This window comes from Orbicella franksi, chromosome 10 (genome assembly GCF_964199315.1).
Source record: "Orbicella franksi chromosome 10, jaOrbFran1.1, whole genome shotgun sequence".
Taxonomy (NCBI): domain Eukaryota; kingdom Metazoa; phylum Cnidaria; class Anthozoa; order Scleractinia; family Merulinidae; genus Orbicella; species Orbicella franksi.
This window is the reverse complement of record NC_138154.1, coordinates 14,859,582-14,877,913: the sequence shown is the minus strand read 5'-3', so window position 1 is coordinate 14,877,913 and position 18,332 is coordinate 14,859,582. Positions and strand designations below refer to the sequence as shown.

General features: G+C 40.4%; 1 protein-coding gene across 3 annotated transcripts in view; it reads left to right on the top strand.

Annotated features, from left to right (window-relative positions):
• LOC145500342 (glutamate receptor ionotropic, kainate 2-like) overlaps positions 1-18,332 on the top strand; it is a 230,248-nt gene that overhangs the window by 8,631 nt on the left and 203,285 nt on the right. For 2 of the 3 annotated variants that reach the window (XR_014051050.1, XM_081479851.1), the window contains exons 1-12: positions 6,694-6,997; positions 7,111-7,272; positions 9,079-9,348; positions 9,941-10,215; positions 10,718-10,855; positions 11,282-11,455; positions 12,232-12,336; positions 12,826-12,960; positions 13,938-14,138; positions 14,767-15,036; positions 17,221-17,543; positions 18,173-18,332. The exon at positions 18,173-18,332 is cut by the window's right edge and continues 8 nt beyond it. Coding sequence is in view for 2 of the 3 variants with exons in the window: in XM_081479851.1 (XP_081335977.1) it covers positions 6,913-6,997; positions 7,111-7,272; positions 9,079-9,348; positions 9,941-10,215; positions 10,718-10,855; positions 11,282-11,455; positions 12,232-12,336; positions 12,826-12,960; positions 13,938-14,138; positions 14,767-15,036; positions 17,221-17,543; positions 18,173-18,332 (2,298 nt within the window). In the remaining variant the exon portion in view is untranslated. Of the gene's footprint in view, positions 1-6,693; positions 6,998-7,110; positions 7,273-9,078; positions 9,349-9,940; positions 10,216-10,717; positions 10,856-11,281; positions 11,456-12,231; positions 12,337-12,825; positions 12,961-13,937; positions 14,139-14,766; positions 15,037-17,220; positions 17,544-18,172 lie in introns of those variants that run through there. The other variant, XM_081479852.1, reaches the window with a different exon arrangement.

Here is an 18,332-nt window from a genome sequence, read left to right as displayed (position 1 = left end):
AAGGATGATTGTCGATTCGTCAAGTACAACTGATTGTACCAATTGCTATGCTCACTCCACGGTAGAATTCCTATAGTTACATGACTGTGTCTCTTTTGATTTGAATTAGCGAGAAACTGCCGGCCATTTGGCGCAAATAATATAACAGAGAGAGACATTACGAGATTGCTAGGAACTAGTATAGAGGCCAGGGTTCTTTTTAATAAAAAGGACATGCTAAGGCCGCCTCACGACACAGAAACACGAGATTTGAAATGTCTCTTTTGACTTGAATTGGCGAGAAAGTGCCATTTTGCGCAAATAATATAACTAGAAAGAGAGTCATTTGGAGATTGCCGCGAACTATAGTAGGGGGGCCAGCATTCTTTTGCTTTTTAATGAAAATTACTTGCTAAGGCCTCAATAAACAGAAAAACGGAGATTTGAAATGTGAGATTTGTAACTTTCTATCGCGTGATAGTTGACGAGAGTGCAGCCCGAGTCAACTATCACGCGTTGAAATCGAGAGCGAATAACCTAATTGTTCTAGTAAAAATCTATCGTTAAAAACGTTATCTAAATCCTCTTCACCGACACGTCGAAAACGCAATGAAGCGGCCGTCATTTTGTTAACAACCGAACAGATAGATAGTGAGTAGCATAGCCAATCAGAGAACAGCATTCGTGATAGAACTCTAGCAAATTTATAGATAGAGCGAGTTTTATATTTATGCTGTTACTGAATGAGTACAAATTGAAGTGCGGTTGGAACCTCGAATAAGCGGGAAACATTTCAAGACTAAAATTCATGCGACTTTAAAAGCATTCAGCCCTGAAAGTAGTCGTGGTCGCTTATTGCGAGATTGAATTTGAGTGCTTTTTTGGCCACCGTTAAAAATGTAACAAATCAGGACTTGTTGAATGGAACTGCGGATTCGTCAACTGCAAATACTACAATTCAAAGTATGCAAACAATTCAACCTCTTCTGTCTCTCTGCCTGACAGTTCAACGGTCTTCAGCAACACCCTCCCGATATACCTGGGCGACTTTCATAAACAACACCAGCCTGATGAAGCAGACATTTGACACATTTCTTTTGAGCAAACAAGTTGACCATTGAAGTCTGCAACATCTCAGCCATTTTGAAGACGTCTCCCAGGGCGAATGACTATCACAAGCTCTAAGTGTTACACTAACAGTAAACGCTTTCGATGTTACTCTCAATCTGTGTCAAAACTTTCGACAACTAATGCCCTTCTCTAACAAGGCATTGACGAACACGTCTCCCAGGGCGAATATCTATCACAAGCTCTAAGTGTTACACTAACAGTAGACGCTTTCGATGTTACTCTCAATCTGTGTCAAAACTTTCGACAACTAATGCCCTTCTCTAACAAGGCACTGAATCCCCTTTTCTTGACTGATTTGCCGTGCTTTCGCTCTCTCGTCATGTACTGTTACGCAGGGGTAATGGCTGTTGGAAAATTCGGCAGAGGGGGTCAGGAGAGGAAACTCTTTACGATTGTATGAATACACCCTCACGTGTCCCGATGTTTTCGTCACTTTTAAGGCAGGAAAGAATTTTGAGAACTTCATATATTAGGCCTAATGATCACTCGCCTCTTCAGTTTGAACAACATGTGCGCAGATATCTCCTTCAGGAAGGCACGAAGGAAGTGTAAGAAACATATGCTGACGATATACACAAGTGTTCCGAATAGCGCGGAAGTTAATATTCAGCGCCTCCCCTTAATAAATTGCTGCGGGGAGGAAATTGCAGTTGAAATTTGTCGTGACTGATGACTGTAAATCGCCTCGCCCTGACGCGTGTAACCAAGCCTGTTCCAAACGATAGAAGCTAATTTTTTTTGTTTTCGTTGAAAGCAAACTGCTGCCGCCCTAAAATGTTATCACTAATATCCGCTTGCTAAGTAAAATATTGTTTCTATTAGAACAGAGCCACGTATATTTTAGTCCACGTTATTATCAAGCTTTTATTTTGGGTCTTTTAGCTGACATAAATGTATCACTGATGTGTTTAAGTTTATTTTGTAGTATTAAACTTCAAAACATTTCTCTACTTATACCTGTGTTTTCAGTCTCCTTGAGTGTGACATAAAACCTGACTGGGTGCGAGAAAACCTTCCATATTCGCTTCAATTGCTTCAAGGATTTCAAGTCAGGATATATTCAACAGCCGGTTTAAAAAAGAACAGCACAAATCTCTGCAGCAGATAAATGGGTGTAGCTTTCATTTGAAAATACTGATATTCTGATTATGAACTAGATTTCTTGGCATTTGAGTGTCACGCTTTGTACGAATCGCACGATAGACTTGGTTTCGTTCCCAACACTTTGTACTGAATGTGGAAATAGTCAATGTTTTCATAAGGCAGCTTTTACATGTGTACCGAGAAATTTATGGATCTTTTCGTCAAGTTCTAAAAGGTTAACCCTGGAAAAAGTCCAGGAGAACTAAACCACAGAGGTCTGATATAAGAATTTAGCAATTCTGAAGTACTTTCGCGTCACACTCAATTGGCCTCTTCAGTTCCTCTCGAAAGAGCTGCATGATCATCATGAGTAATTAGTTAATATACGTGCCATATATATAGTCTATTCTCGAATACTTTGAACCTTGAACTTTCTCTTAGCTTTTGCATTCAAAAAACCCTTGAAGAACGATTTGAGAGGTACATAAATTTCGTTCTTGTATAGAACATGCACCGTTTTCAACAGCTGTACTGTCTTGTCATAGTGTATCTGAGTTCACGTAAAGTTCAGTGACTCTCGCAACCAGATAACCAGAGAACTCATTCCAGAATCATCCAAGTACTCAATTTGAAGTCCGTTTATTTGAAAAGCAAACGGTATTTTTAGAGTTTCCAAGTTACGAGAACTGAATCTCCCAGACAAAGCTCATACTTTGGCGGCAAAGCCAGTCTGCAATCCCACTTTTAATATGTGCTCCGTTTTCATGAATTTTTGAACCTAGTCATTACTATTTAAAACAGGTCTCTTTGAATATCTGGGTCGGCCATCGAAGTAATTAACACAGCGCTGTCAAAGGCGGTATTCCTAGACTCATTGCACTCAATATTTTTGACTCAACCACAAGATGGTAGGAGACTTTTTAGGCCTTTTCACAAATATCAGAATATTTTTTGGGCTTTTAGAAGTTTCCGAGATATTTAGAAAATATTAAGATTCTTAGAGAATTTAGGAATATTAAGAAATATTCATAGCTTTTTTGGCTGAGCCTTTTGTTTTTCTCGCTATTTTCCTGAGACAATACTCAGTTCTATGCCAGAAACAAGCTAGTGCAGCGATTTCCCACTTGAAAAATATACTGCAATAATTTCATATTAACACAAGCTCTACTAAAAACCGCAATATCCCAAAATGGCGGATGCTTGTAACATCGGGGCGCCTGAATCTTCTTCCTCCTTTCACTTCTGCAAAAATATTTAAAATTTTCGCCTGTCGTCAAAATCGGTCCATTTTGAAGCAAAAATACGAGACACTTAGAGGGTTTTTCGAGATATTTAGACATTTTTTTGTGATCTTTTCGAACGTTTTTGAGAGTTTTTGGAAAGACACTTGGGTGATTTTTTGTCATATTTCGAGAAGGGCCTGGGACTTCACAGACGTCAGAATATTGGCGTGATTTTAAGGATGCTGTTCTTCAGTGTATTCCGAAGGAACTCAGAAAGTTTACATTTTTCCTCAACAAGCAAAATCAGCAACATCTCTCCGCATCAGTTTCGTTTCTTGGAAAGTCGCCATTTTCACGGATAAATAAATTCTACGTAAGCGGAATAATTGCCGCCAAGGCCGCAGTATCACAGACCAACGCAAATAGCGAAATTTAAAATGAAGGCTTTATCACTCGTAAGAAAAAAACGTTTCGGCCAGTCAAGAAAAACACGCTTGGTGTACATGTACCAATAGGACATTTTTTCCATGTCCAGTGATGTCTGAGTTACTCGGTACACACTGACTTTAATGAGCTAAAACTCTATTGTCGATGCTGTTTTTTAACAGCATCCACAAAAAAGCAGCATCGACCAAAAAAAACCAACGTAGAGAAAGTCTTTTCTCGTTGATTCAGTCATTGACTTTTAGACTGGCGCCTACACATAATATTTTTTATTTCTCCACGCCATGACACGCGGAGACCATTTAGATTCAATTTCCGTTATGTTATAGAATTCCTTGTTTCGTTCTGACCCTGTACACCATCTGTTCCTGTCTTCATCAGATCTGTAAGCTGCGGTTTTTATAAACCTATGCTAAGTAATAAACCCATTTTCCGCTCGCGACAAGCAGTAGAAGTCTTTTGCGCTCACGTGAAACTTTATCATCGTTTCGGAGACATATAATGTGTCTATACGTAAGCTTCTAAGCGCAGTTTTAGTATTAATGTTGTCTATATACGCAATCAGTTGTCGACAATAAAGAAAATCGCTTACGGTGTGTGATTTGCCTTGATTTACAACTGAACCAAAAAGAAGTTACGTGAACTTGAAAGCCAACCAGAATTTTTGGTATGAAAAACTGATAACGAGGCAAAACTTGCTCATAATCATGCAACCCAGAACCCCAGACAAAGCAGAGTTATACATTTCAGTTTCCTTTCAAGAAAAATACATTGACACGAGACTCGTAAAGTTTCGAAAGCTGTAACTTTTTGGCCATTTGGATATGTCATGCTGTGCAAAGCCTGAGGGCGTGACAATACCTTCCCCTTTTGATTTCGGAAACTTTTCTTTACCCGAAATATCCTTAAAACGGTATTTTGTCGCAACCTTTCATTCGCCTGCAAATCGCCGCGTGTTGTCCATTCCATGTCATATTTCCGGTCCGGTTTTGATACGAGTTCCTGTTTCAATCGATTTCAAGATAACATCACTTATTTACGCGTGGGTGCAAATACCTTTACAGTAGAAATTACTTCACGGTATTTATTTGGCTAGTGGCAAGCCGGAAGAAACTTCATTTCATTTTGTCAACCACTGGAAACTTTTTAATATACTTTATCTGCACCTCGTTCTTAGTTTATCATTGGCAAGAAACACTGTCAGTTGACCTCAGTTGGCTCCCATTTGGCTTCCAACAGGACACATCTTTATCACGAGCAAATTTATTCCACGTGGCGCCAAACACTCGCGATTTGGCGCTGATTCAACAAGAATGGGGAAAATAACGGAGACGCAACGAGTTAAGAATGTGAAGTAAATAAGTACTCAAGTAACAAGCACGTATAAGTTCTTTGATAAAAAATACGTAAAATATTTTCCCACGAAATAATTGGCGTATTGCCCCCTAGTGGCGATTTCTTCTTAGTATGTGGCAATGTTATTAGAGATAAATCGTAATTGGTTTGACATCTAACATGCCGGTGATCAAGACTTGAGGTTTTTTAGCCGTTTAATGTTGTAAATGTTTGCCGGAAGAAAAGCGTGGAGGCGAAATGTTTTCCGTCTTACAACACAGACACGACTCAAAATAATGTCATGTACTAACAACTGGTTTACCGCAAGAAGTTTCTGAGAACTGAACTAAATCCAATCCGACGACGGATAACACGATCAGATGAAAACCTGAGACGTCGTCACGAAATCTTTCAAGCCGATAAAATCTTCCGGGCATAAAAATTAAAGTATGATAAAATAGCCAAATGAAAAATACTTTTAATTGAAGTCTCAGCGCACGGCTCCTGGTGAAGAGAGTTGAACTACATGTACTGAGGTGACAATTCGTGACGAAACAGTAAAAAATCGCGTGCGCTTAAAATCTCACTAGAACCGAAATATGATGATGACACAGGGAAGAAAGTCTCCATTATTTAACGGCTGGTTTTTAAAAATATGTGGTTAGAGTAGTCACATACTGTCACCATTATATTTAGCCGAGACTGATAAGGCCAGACGACACCGGAGCCAGGTCCAAATTTCCGTTATTGGGTCATGAGGAACTGGATTTAGTCTTAATAAAGCTTCTACTTACTTACTTACTTACTTGCCCTGACTTCCGCTCGCTTTCGAACCATGTGTTACGACGAATTTAAAAGAAAGACTCGCAAGCAAATGAATATTGGGTTAATTTTGAATTGTTAGTGAGAGTTGGTTGGCGTGAAAAAAAGCGATCTTTGGCTTTGCCACTGTTGTTTGGTGAATCACGTTCGACAGCTAGGAATGATTGGCGATTCCTCACGTACAACTGATTGCACTGATTGCTATGCCCTCGTGACTTGAATTGGCGAGAAAGTGCCCCCCCCCCCGGGGGGTACTCCCTTCTATGGGCTATATGGGTTTGTGCGGCCCCAAAGGGTATGGTTTTTCAACCGTTTGGCCATAAAGCTGAGGGTATCGGTTTTGGCCATTTTGGTCATAAATAGGGTATGATTTTTGCACTCTAGTCTTGAACTGGGTATGTTCTTTAGAAGAAGGTACTTTTTTCATCATTATCAATAAGACTGTCACCAAAAGCCCGTCATAAGTTATGTTTAGGGCAGCTGTGACGGCCGCAACGGTCATAAATATGTAATTCTACAAGAATAAAAGTAAATTTTAAACTTTTTTAAGCACTGAAAATTAATTTTTAACTTTTTGAAACAATGGTAATTAATTTCTAAGATTTCTGTCAACCGTAAAGAAAAGAAATTAACCATTAGCCTTATAAAAAAGCCATAATAAAAGCGTTAAAAGAACTTCGTCAAAGCACTTTGCGGTTCTATGAAAAATCTTTTCATATTGTTGGCGCGATGCTCTGTAAACTATAGACAATTGTTTAATCTGTCAGCAAAAGACTTAGTCAGCAAACAATACACTGATTTATTCACAGGAAAACAAAAAGTAAAGAAAGCATAATTTACCGTCTGATAAGTCGCTCGAACCGAATCGGCTACACACACACGTTCCCCGTTAGAGATGTCCCTAAACGATGTCGCTATGTTTTTCTTACTTTGGACGGTGCGTCTTGAAAGCGAAGCTGTAAAGACTCGGGTCTTGATAGGTAAGAGTCAAGGAAACACTTAAAAAGTGCACTCACTTATAATCACAAACAGACATGTATTTGAAGCAAGGCGCCATCGAAAGTTTGACTGATCAACTTACTTTTCGGTTAAGGGGGGATTTTTCCACCTGGAACCACTGAATCGCTGGAGATAGAGGCGTTTAAGTTGGCGGTTGATTCTGCAAACAAAGATTCCAGTTTGCTGAGAGATGCAACGATAACTGGGTTAGTGGAAACGGCAGAGTCTGTGGACGAATTTTCAAATATGGAGAAAGGTACATTTTCAAGTGAAGACAATCGAATTATTCTTGTTTGCTCGCGAAGTTCGACCGCAGTATCGTGCCTCATAACGTCGATCGTCCTAAAGGAGACAACATTTTAACGCGTTAAGATTTTATAAATCTGTAAGTCAATTCCTGTACAGATGCATAACTAACGAAATTGGTGTCAACTGTTTATTTCGGGCGTACTTTTAGCCAAAACTTTGATTGAAACTTTTCGCTAGATTCGGTTGATTGTGTGAGGTACATCTAACTTTAAACGGCACTTTAAACAAACTCAGTGATTCAAAAATGCATATAAAAATTAGGTACATGTAGCGTTAATTGATTGATCTCATTAGCCTGTGCTCTGATTAGGGATTTTCTATAGAGCACTAATTGCTCGTTATATTATTAGACACGCTCATTTTCCTCAAAGAATGTCATTATAACATGCGATAAAAATAAACTAAAACTGATTCTGCAGTTTTTGTCTGAATACTGTTTAATTGTTGCATGACTTTTACCGGGCATCCACAGTACAAAACGATTTTCTCGCGATAGGGGTTTAAAAGTTTTGGGCATCTGTACTCCTCAGAATTAAGTATTTGCCCAACAATATCTTCAAGAAAGAGTACAAATGCCACCTTCTGAATAATCAAACTTGATTTTACTGCTGCTATGTTTTACTCAATTGATGTTTGATTTTGTTGCTATATAAGTGTGAATGTAGGTTCAACCTACATGATGTAGTATGTGTATGTTAGAAAACAGTCCTAAGAAAATACGTGCGTTGATTGGTTAAAAACCGTGTTTCTCGCAACACAGAACTAGCACGAACAGTTGACGTTAAGAGAATTTACATTTTGATAATCAAAAGTTAACAAGTTGTTTTCCTTTTTTTCGTCGCGGTGTTCTAAAAGAAATAGAAAACATGTTCTCCGTGTCTCTATCGAGTTTTTGTATAAATCTTCTAGCGTACTATCACGAATGCCGTTCTCTGATTGGCTACGCTACTCACTATCTAACAATTAGATTATGAGCTCGAGATTTCTATCGCGTGATAGTTGACGAGGGCGCAGCCCGACCGGCAACTATCACGCGATAAATCTCGAGCTCATAATCTAATTGTTTAATAGAAACACTCGTGAAAGTTTGGGAGAACTCGAAAAAGCTGTAGAAACACGTGTTTCCACAGCATTTCTCGTTCTTCCAAACTTCCATAGTCGACACCCAAACTTCCATAGTTGACTCGGGCTGCGCCCTCGTCAACTATCACGCAAAGAAATCGAGAGCGTATAATTGTTTTAGTATAAATCTACTAGTCGTTGAAACCTTTATCTAAATTCTCTTCACAGACACTTCGAAAACACCATGAAGTGGCCGTCATTTTGTTAACAAGGGCACGCTGCTACGCTACTCATTTCCTATCACAGAATAGATAGTGGGTAGAGTAGCCAATCAGCGAACGACATTCGTGATAGAACTCTGGTAGATTTATACTAAAACTCGATAGAAACACGCTACATGTTTTCTTTTCTTAATTATGTGGTCTAATAAAAAGTATACTGGTTGTTCTTATTCTCCTAACCAGTACCATACGAAATTTATGGGGACCGACTAGGAGAATTCGAATTTTGAGAAAGATATTAAAATTAGTTTAACAATCTAGCTTTACATCTCCCGGCATTTCGTGAATTCTTCAGTCACGCAACACAACGCTACGCTCGTTGCGTGACGGTGACTAGGCCACATCTGGAACTCCTAAACTATCTGTTGGTTTATTATAATTATTATTTGTTTAAATTTTAATTAATGCAGCGATTGGTTTGGTTCAAAGAGGAGCCATAGCTATCGTAGGACCCAAGAACTCGCTCGACTTTGAAGCAACAAAAAGACTATGTCAACAACTTGATGTCCCTCAAGTCGCCATCCAGGTCAGCGGTCTCAGCTCCTTCATCAACCCTTGCAACAACGAGTATGTCTTACGCATGACCCCTGCTGACTTACCGCAGCTCATAGGCATCGTGGCGTTTATAAAGCACTTCGGATGGAAAAGAGTAGCTGTGATTGCTTCTTCTGACAAATCAGGTCAGGAATTCACAACTGAATAAAATTATCGCAACGTTCTCAGAGTAATGACCCTTAAAGGGTTATCCTGCATAAACATTCGATTGTTGTTATTCTCCCCACGTAACATCGGAGAAACGAGAAAACGTTGGCTTAGTATTCTCCTGCCAGTGTGCGATAGCTAAGCCAATCAGATTGAAGTATTTACATTAGTATACTAATAGAATTCTAGCAATCCTCCTTAGTATAAATCTAGTAGCGCTCTATCCCTAGTAGCGTTCTCTTTTTGGCTACGTTGCTCACTGTCTATTCAGTTGGAGATAGTGAGTTGCGTAGCAGTGTGCGGTCGTTAATAAAATGGCGGCCGCTTCTTCGCGTTTTCGAAGTGTCTGTGAAGAGGAGTTAGATAAGGTTTTGAACGACTGCTAGTACATTTATACTGAGACAGTTAGATTATTCGCTCTAGATTTCTATGCGTGATAATCGACTCAAGGTGAACCCTCGTAAACTATCACGCGATAGAAATCTCAAACTCATAATCTAATTGTTAATTAGAGGCTCAATTCGATCCTCTAGTCTAGTTCATTTGCAATCCAAAGATTCTATTTTGCAGCAAGGGAAGGTATTCAAGACTTCGTAAACAACCTCAGAGAAAATGAGATCACTCTGACAACTGCAGAATATTTCCGCGTAGCATCCACGGAAGACTCCGACGAGTATATAAACCCGAATCTTGAACCGATACTGAACAGAGTAAAACGTAGTAACGCAAGGGTTATTGTGTTAAAGTGCGGCGCTGAGCAAGTCACTAATGTACTGAAACAAGCGTGGAAACTGGGACTGACTGAGAACTTTGCTTGGGTCTTAACGGATTCTGCAGTTAGCGAGGTAACAGTCACGTGATTCTTCCAGTGATTCTTGCAACCTCGCCTGTTATACCATTTTCGGGTTATTAATGCCAGCCCTGTAGCGTTTTAGTACAAATCTAGTAGCATTCTATCACGAATACTGCTCTCTGATTGGGGCTACACTACTCGCTATCTATTCTGTGGTAGATAGTGAGTAGCGTAGCAGTGTGTGCTTGTTAACAAAATGACGACCGTTTCTTGGCATTTTCGAAGTGTCTGTGAAGAGAATTTAGATAAAGTTTTGACTGGTAGATTTATACTAAAACAATTAGATTATTCGTTCTCGATTTCTATGTGTGATAGTTGACTCGGGCTGTGCCCTCGTCAACTATCACGCGATAGAAATCGAGAGCGAATAATCTAATTGCTTAACTGATTAACTAGTTGTATCTCTCTGTCATGAGGAAACAAAACGCATTGTTTCCAACGGTGCCAGTCATTAAATAAACCGTGTTGGCCGTGCTTTTCTTTATCTAATGTAGAAACACATTTTGCCGAATGGGTCCTTCCCAGTGTACATGAGAGGGCTCATTGGATTTCGTCAAAGTGTTGGAAGTGGCTTTCATAATGAACACGTCAGGTTACTATGGAAACAGTCTGGTAATACAGAAGGGATCACGGTATGTGCCAGAGGAGTCAATCTATTTAAAACTTTCTCTTTCAGAATCAAATCCAGAATGAAATCACAGAGTCTGAAATTTAAAAAATTGCTCTTGAGTAGTTTGTGTCACTGTCTTTTATGCTGTACAAAGTGTTCCAACGTTTAACTCTGAGGATAAGATCCTTACGTTTGACCATTCAAACGAAAGCTACTGAGCCGTACTTTCATGTGGTACTGTTTATTGTGCTCCACAAGGTGGTCCTAACTTTTAAGTTTCTGCATGAACCCAAGTGGATATCCAACTGGATGTGAGATCATTCAAATAAAAGCTATCTGACAGTATATGCATGTGGTACAAGATAGTTCTAACTTTTGACAATCTGGAGGAGCGAAGGACGAATAGATGACCAGTATTTGTAATAAGCCTTATACTATCGTTTCCCAGGCTTCCGCGGGTCGCGTGTTTGATGCAGTGCGTGTCCTGGCAAGTGGTATACAAATGGCAATAGACAGTGGATTACCGCTGAACAAACATTTGCCGGCTCAAAACGTTTGCAATGCGACAGTTGGCAAGACATCTGATGACAGAAGGAAAAAACTAAGCAACGTCTTACGCAAGGTGAGGAAGTTACATCATGGGGTTAAGAGCTAGGTAAATGATGTTTGAAAAAACCGCATAGAGTGATGCAGACGTCACGGTGGAGTAGAGTATGGTTGGGTGGAGAGGGATGGGTTGTGGTGGGGTGTACGTGGAGTGGGGTGGGGTGGAATGGAGTGGAATGGAATGGAGTGGGGTGGAGTAGAGTGGAGCAGAGTAGAGTAGAGTTAGACGGAGTGGGATGGGATGTGGTGGGGTATACGTGGAGTGGGCTGGAGTGGAGTGGAGTAGGATGGAATGGAGTGGGGTGAAGTAGAGTGGAGTGGTGTAGAGTAGGGTTAGGTGGAGTGGGATGGGATGTGGTGGGGTGTACGTGGAGTGGAGTGGAGTGGAGTGGAGTGGACTAGAGTGGCTTGGAGTAGAGTGGAGTGATGTAGAGTAGGGTTAGGTGGAGTGGGATGGGCTGTGGTGGGGTGTACGTGGAGTGGGGTGGAATGGAGTGGAGAGGGATGAGGTGGAGTGTGGAGGAGTGGGGTAGAGTGACGTGGGGTGGGGTGGAATGAAGTGAGCTGGGGTGGAGTGAGGTGGAGTGGAGTGGTGTGACGTAAAGTAAGGTGCGGTGAAACAAAGTAAACTTTGAAGGAAAGTGACAGAGATAATCTTATATCAGGTTCTAAAACGCTTATGAAGTCACGTTATCTGCAAGAGGTTCGTCTTCTACATGTAGCCTTTTTTCCGATTGCTTTAGTTGTTCCTGCTTTTGTTCACGCGATAAAGACTACAACATTCCTTGTTAGGTGCAAATCAGTGGATTTATGAACTTTTTGAGCTTTGATATCAATGGCCATCCCTCTCAAGCCATTTATGACGTCATCAATTACCAAGGCAACGAACTCAAAAAGGTAACAGCTGACAATAACGATTCTTTTTCAGGAGGGTTAGATTCAGTTAGCAACTGAAGGCCGACCCAAACATTTTGGACGGAACGTTTTTCGCGGCATGCGATAATAGAACTACATTTTGCGATATGGTAAACAGGCAATAATCACCATTTTGTTTCTAAAAATTATTTATTTAGTTATTTTTTTCCAATTTTATTGTTTCCCGCTGGGTCAAACAAGCACGATTCGAACAAACTTAAAATACGTGAAAGTTACCTACCTGACCAATGAGCGAAAACTCTCCCTTGGTTACCATTCCAAAGACGTTGCAAAGAGTTTGATTTAATCTCAATTCTTGTTTCATTCCTGTTAAACGACTCTTTAGATCGTCAAAGAGTAGTTTGCTTTATAATGAGGACTGTATCATTAAAACATTTTACCTTTCCCACGGTAAAAGCACAGACGGTAAAAGTTTAAAGAAAGTGCATATCTGTCTTTCGTCACACACAGGTTGGAAACTGGAATTCGTTTGGAGGCTTGCAGATGGACCAACAACCAATCATCTGGCCTTCAAATACCCCGGATGTACCACGTGAAATTACCAACACTCTGAAGAGCAAGACCATCAGGGTTGTGACGTTTGTGGTAAGTCAGTGAGTTAGTGATTGATTGAGTGAGTGAGCGAGTGAGCGAGCGAGCGAGCAAGTGAGTGAGTGAGTGAGCGAGCAAGCGAGTGAGTGAGTGAGCGAGCGAGCGAGTGAGTGAGTGAGTGAGCGAGCGAGCGAGCGAGCAAGCGAGTGAGTGAGTGAGCGAGCGAGCGAGCGAGTGAGTGAGTGAGTGAGTGAGCGAGCGAGCGAGCGAGTGAGGGAGTGATTGAGTGAGTCGGTCGGACGGTCGGTCGGTCGGTCGCTCGGTCAGTCATCCAGTATTCAATATGACAGGTTATTTAAGTTGGCTGCTGGTGCAACTCTACAGTACTGGTGCAATCTACAAACCAGAATTTCAGAGCTTTAGTTCAACTTAAATGGGCAACTTAAAAGCAAATCGTACTCTTCTCAAGGTAAATTTTGCCGTATCATCATAATGTATTCCAGCTTAATCCGGTTTCCGTGGCATTAAGCGACAAGGAACCAGTTTTGCCAGGCTCCTTCCTAGATGCGATTCTTAATCATCGCAGGGTTACTCCACCCACAGCATTTCATTAGCCGGTATCCTGGGGGGCTACTCCTAGAAAAGTTGGTGGGGGTGTAGGGCCCGCTTCCCAAAACCCTTGGCCTATTTATGACCAAAATCTGCGATTTTTGCTACCCGATTTATGACTTGGCCAAAATTCGATACCCATTTAATGACCGTTGCGGCTGGCACAGCTGCCCTAAACATACGTTATGAGGGGCTTTTGTTGACGGTCTTATTGATAGTGATGAAAAAGTAGCTTCTTCGAAGAAACATACCCAATTCAAGACCACAGTGCTAAAACCGTATCCTATTTAAGACCAAAATGGCCGAAATTGACATCCTATTCTCGTTCTCTGATCAAACCTAAACCAAAGTTGGTTCTCGGAGCACTGATACTAGTAATGACTAGTATACATATTTTGAATCATTTGTTTACTCCCACACAGGGTTCTCCTTTCTCGATGCTCAAATCAAACTCTTCGTCATCAAAGGAAGAATTTGAAGGAGCAGCCATTGATATTCTAGATGAACTAAGCCGAATTCTTGGATTTTCATACACAATTTACTTGTCACCAGACGGTAAGGCTGGAGTAGAGAATCCAAACACTGGGGAATGGAACGGAGCAATCAAAGAAGTCATAGAAAAGGTAAAAATTATTCTTTTTGACGTGGAATGCGCATATATACAAACCCTGAATTCCATCGGTATTCTCTACTAGCTTAAGGCCAAGTAACAAGGGCAATACTTTATTTCAACTTGTCGCGCACCAATGTTGCAAACTGAGAAACGTTTCTGGCGAGTAGAAACACCCTTGTCTTAAGTTCAAGCAACATGTTGCGCTAAGCAGGCAAGAGTGACAGGCTGGCGATGCGTGGAAGAATGCCGTTCAATTTGCAATGCAACATTGTTGCTGGCCAAGTTACAGTAAATGCTGCAAGTGTTAGAGGGTCTGGGGGGGGGGGGGAGGGAGGGGGGTGTTAAAAGTCATGGCTCAGAATTGGTCAGACTTCTAACTGTCAGCCGAGAAGTTACAAGTTATTTTTAAACTCATAGCTGAAATTCAAATTTATTGATAGCTGAGGAATGAGGGGGAATTTTGATTGATAGCGGCGATTACAGCTCCCCCCCCTCCCTCATCCAGACACAAATAACTGACCCAAAATCATTCGCAGACGCGTTCAACACTACACGCTTCTGTCAATACTTATTTGGCTAACCTAAGCTTAATTCTCTGCAGGTTTGTTACATAGTAATTAATATTTTTCCATTTATAGAAAGCTGACTTGGCCGTTGGGCCGATAACTATCAATCCCGACCGAGGAAAAGTTGTGGATTTTACCAAACCCTTTCTGACTTCTGGTCTGGGTGCAGTCATGGCGGTTGGTGAATCTCCAATATCATACTTCCGGTTCCTCTCTCCTTTTCATATTTACCTTTGGAGCGTCATCATCATCTCCATGTTTGGCATGGCCGTCGTAAACTGGGTACTAAGTCGGTTCAGCCCTTTTGGTTACCATGGAAGGTGTGCACAGGCGCGAAGGAAGGTAAGAGAAACGGAAGTTTAAATATGATTATGGACAACCTCCCCTCCCACTGACAGACAATCACTGGAAGCCCTCAGTCCCCTCTCTTCAGGTAAAGGAAATCATGACCGTGACTGTGTTTGGATATCTGATCTTAATTAGCAAAGATTTTAACGATTTTATTTCTCCGTTTTCTCATTCGTTTTAATTTCACTATTGCGAAGATATATCAAACACTCAAGACAGTGTTTGACCGTATTTCCACATTTCCTCTCTTCTCGGTGTTTGGAAATGTGGCCAAACACGGTCTTTTTTTTTTTTCTGTATTTTATTGTTTCTATTTGTAAGTTGTGCAATGGACAAGCAAAGAGATACTGTAATGCTAGGTTTACAATTTTACATTAAAAAGGGATACACACACACAGATACAAAAAGAAAAGAAAAAAAAAAGAGAGAAGAAAAGGGGAGGTAAAGAAGCACATTACAATGTAAATATAAATAGATCTCTACATACATCATCACAAACATAAACTAAATTAACTGAAGCAACGTAGAAATTTATTCCATTTTTTATAATGTTTTACCAATTTATTGCTGTTAGGTGCAATTTTCTGTTCAATCTGGCAAGTTGCTTTAACCTTGGCTATGAAGACCTTTAGAGAAGGATATATGATATATAATTTACAGTTATAAATATAATATTTAGCTAATAAAATAATATGGTTTAGAATATGAAAGTCCTCTGCGACATTGAATACTCCAAAGATAACATTTTCTAGCGTTAAGGATGTCGAGATTACCTTTTCTTCAGAAATCCAGGAACAAAGCAACTGCCAGAAAGATTTTGTTACATTGCAATAAAAGAATAAGTGCTCAGGGGACTCGACTTCTGTTTGACAAAAGGCGCAAATTGGAGAGTCAATCATTTTAAGTCTGAATAATTTTTCATTTGTAAAAACAATTTTATTTAACAGCTTGTACTGAAATTCCCTAGTTTTTGTATCATGTGTGACCGTAAACGGAAGAGAGTAAATTTCTTTCCATTCCAGAGAAAGATTTGGATATTTTAGTTTTATTTTCTTTTGAGCAGAAGGCGCCGTTTGCTTTTTGCGTTTAAATTCATTGTAAAGCATTTTCGAAGTAACTTTCAAAACATTTACCGTAGCGTTTTCTATGTTAATTTGAAACGCGTCATTCTATTTATCTACCGGACTTCTACAAAGAGTGTCTCGATGCGTGGTCTTATGTTAGTATAACAAACGTTGTTTCTCATGACGATGTTATTAACCAAACAATATGGAACAATAAGTTTATCCTTATTGAGAACAAGTCGTGTTATATAAAACACCTGGCTGTCCATGGAATTGTTAAAATAGGAGATTTGATATCTGACAATGGTAGGTTTCTCGAAAGTGAAAAATTATTACAAGCTCGACTATCTCCTGTCCACCTTTTTAAATTAATGGGCATCGTTAATGCTATTCCTAATGAATGGAAGCTTATCATCAAACAAAGTCAGCAACATATTTGTCTCCCCGCCAAACACGTTCTTTGGTGTTTGATATATTACTTGACAACCCGAGGAGAAGCGGCGTTAAAACTACGCGCACTTTCGGCATTCGACCAAAAATTCCGGTTTGCATTTTCGTGAATTTCCAGTATGGAAATCGAATAAACAGCATTTTTCTGACTCTCCGGAAAAGAGAACAACCTTGCGAGGTATAACGAAATTTTGGGAAATTTCTTACCCGGAATTTCCGTTCTATTTGACTTTCCTCCCGGAATTTCTGTAAGTTCTTGGTCGAATAGTTCGAATAGTTCGCTAGTTCAGAAATTCAACAATTTCCGGATTTTCTGGAAACTTCCTCACCATTTATCCGAGTTTCAAAATTTTCGAAAGTTTTGGTGAAATGGAAAGCGCCCTACAACTGGATCCTTTGGAAGGAATTCATCTCTACTGGAATGTCATTCCTATTACCACTAGCACATTTCATGTCTCGGAGCATGCAGGGGCTTTGTCACATGAACCAAGATTAATGGTCTAAGCTCCCATAAGTCTCCTGTAACTCACTGGTAGAGCATCTCGAGAAGAAGCCAGAAGGTCCTAGGTTCGACTCTTAGCTGGAGCAGTCGGATTTCTTTCTTCTCTTAAACTGTGTCATAATACTGCTAATTGTTATTCATGGCTACTAATTTTTTTAACAGGTCAGCAAGCAAATCATGGCAACCAAAGACAACCTGAGTTTCCTTAACTCTTTGTGGTGTTCGGCAGCCTACTATCTCGGGCAGGGACCCGGTGGTTACCATCCCGTCTCGGGATCGGGACGGGTCTCAGTTGCAGTGTGGTGGTTCTGTATAACAATTCTAGGTGCGACATACACGGCTAATCTAGCGGCTTACCTCACAACCAGCAGACTGCAGACTCCCATACGGAGCGTGGAGGACTTGATTCAACAGACTTCTACTGAGTATGGAGTTGTAAAGGATAGTCAGACTCAATGGTTCTTTGCGACGTCGGTAATAGCAAGGTCAGATGTATAATAGTGCCTATTTTGATTTGTCTTGCATTGTGGTCTAAACTGAAGGTTTGTTTAAACTAATTGAGGTCGACTGATTAAGCAAGAAGAATTCTCCCCCTTCCTCCCGGGGTCCGGGGGCTTTCCTGCTTTATCGCAAACATTACTTTAATTTACAACCACTCGCATACATTTTAGTAACTTACATTCGTAAACACTAACAGCAAAACACGATATTACAATTAGTCTTCCTTGCATACAATAAAGTACGTTAAGTCACTTTTAACAAGGCTGTTACAAAGGACCTTTCAGGGGGATTCATCGTTCCTTTGATCGCTTAGCTAGTTCCCTATCAATAGATTCCATTATTCCCTAGCGTTAAGCAAGGGTTTTCGTTATTAGTAGAAATGTCCCTTACTCCCTCAAATTAATAAAAAAATATCCACTGTTCCCTTGTTCCCCAAAACATCTGAGAGCAAGACCTGCCCTCGAACAGAAAGCCACAACACCGAATAGAAGTAACGTGTGCCAAGTCGAATCAATATACGTCCTCTTTCCAGGAAGTTCAGTTAGTCAAGCGGTCAAGATGTATCGAAGCTAACTTTGTCGCTTACTAATCGTCAACATTAACAACACTGTAGATACCAAATGATGTGGGAATTTATGAAGTTACGTCAATCACTACAGTCAAGCACGGCAGAAGGACTCAGGAGGGTGGAGTTGGGAAAGTTTGCCTTCATTCATGATCAACCTCTGCTATTGTACAAGTCTCGCAAAGATCACTGTGGCAAGATGAAGGTC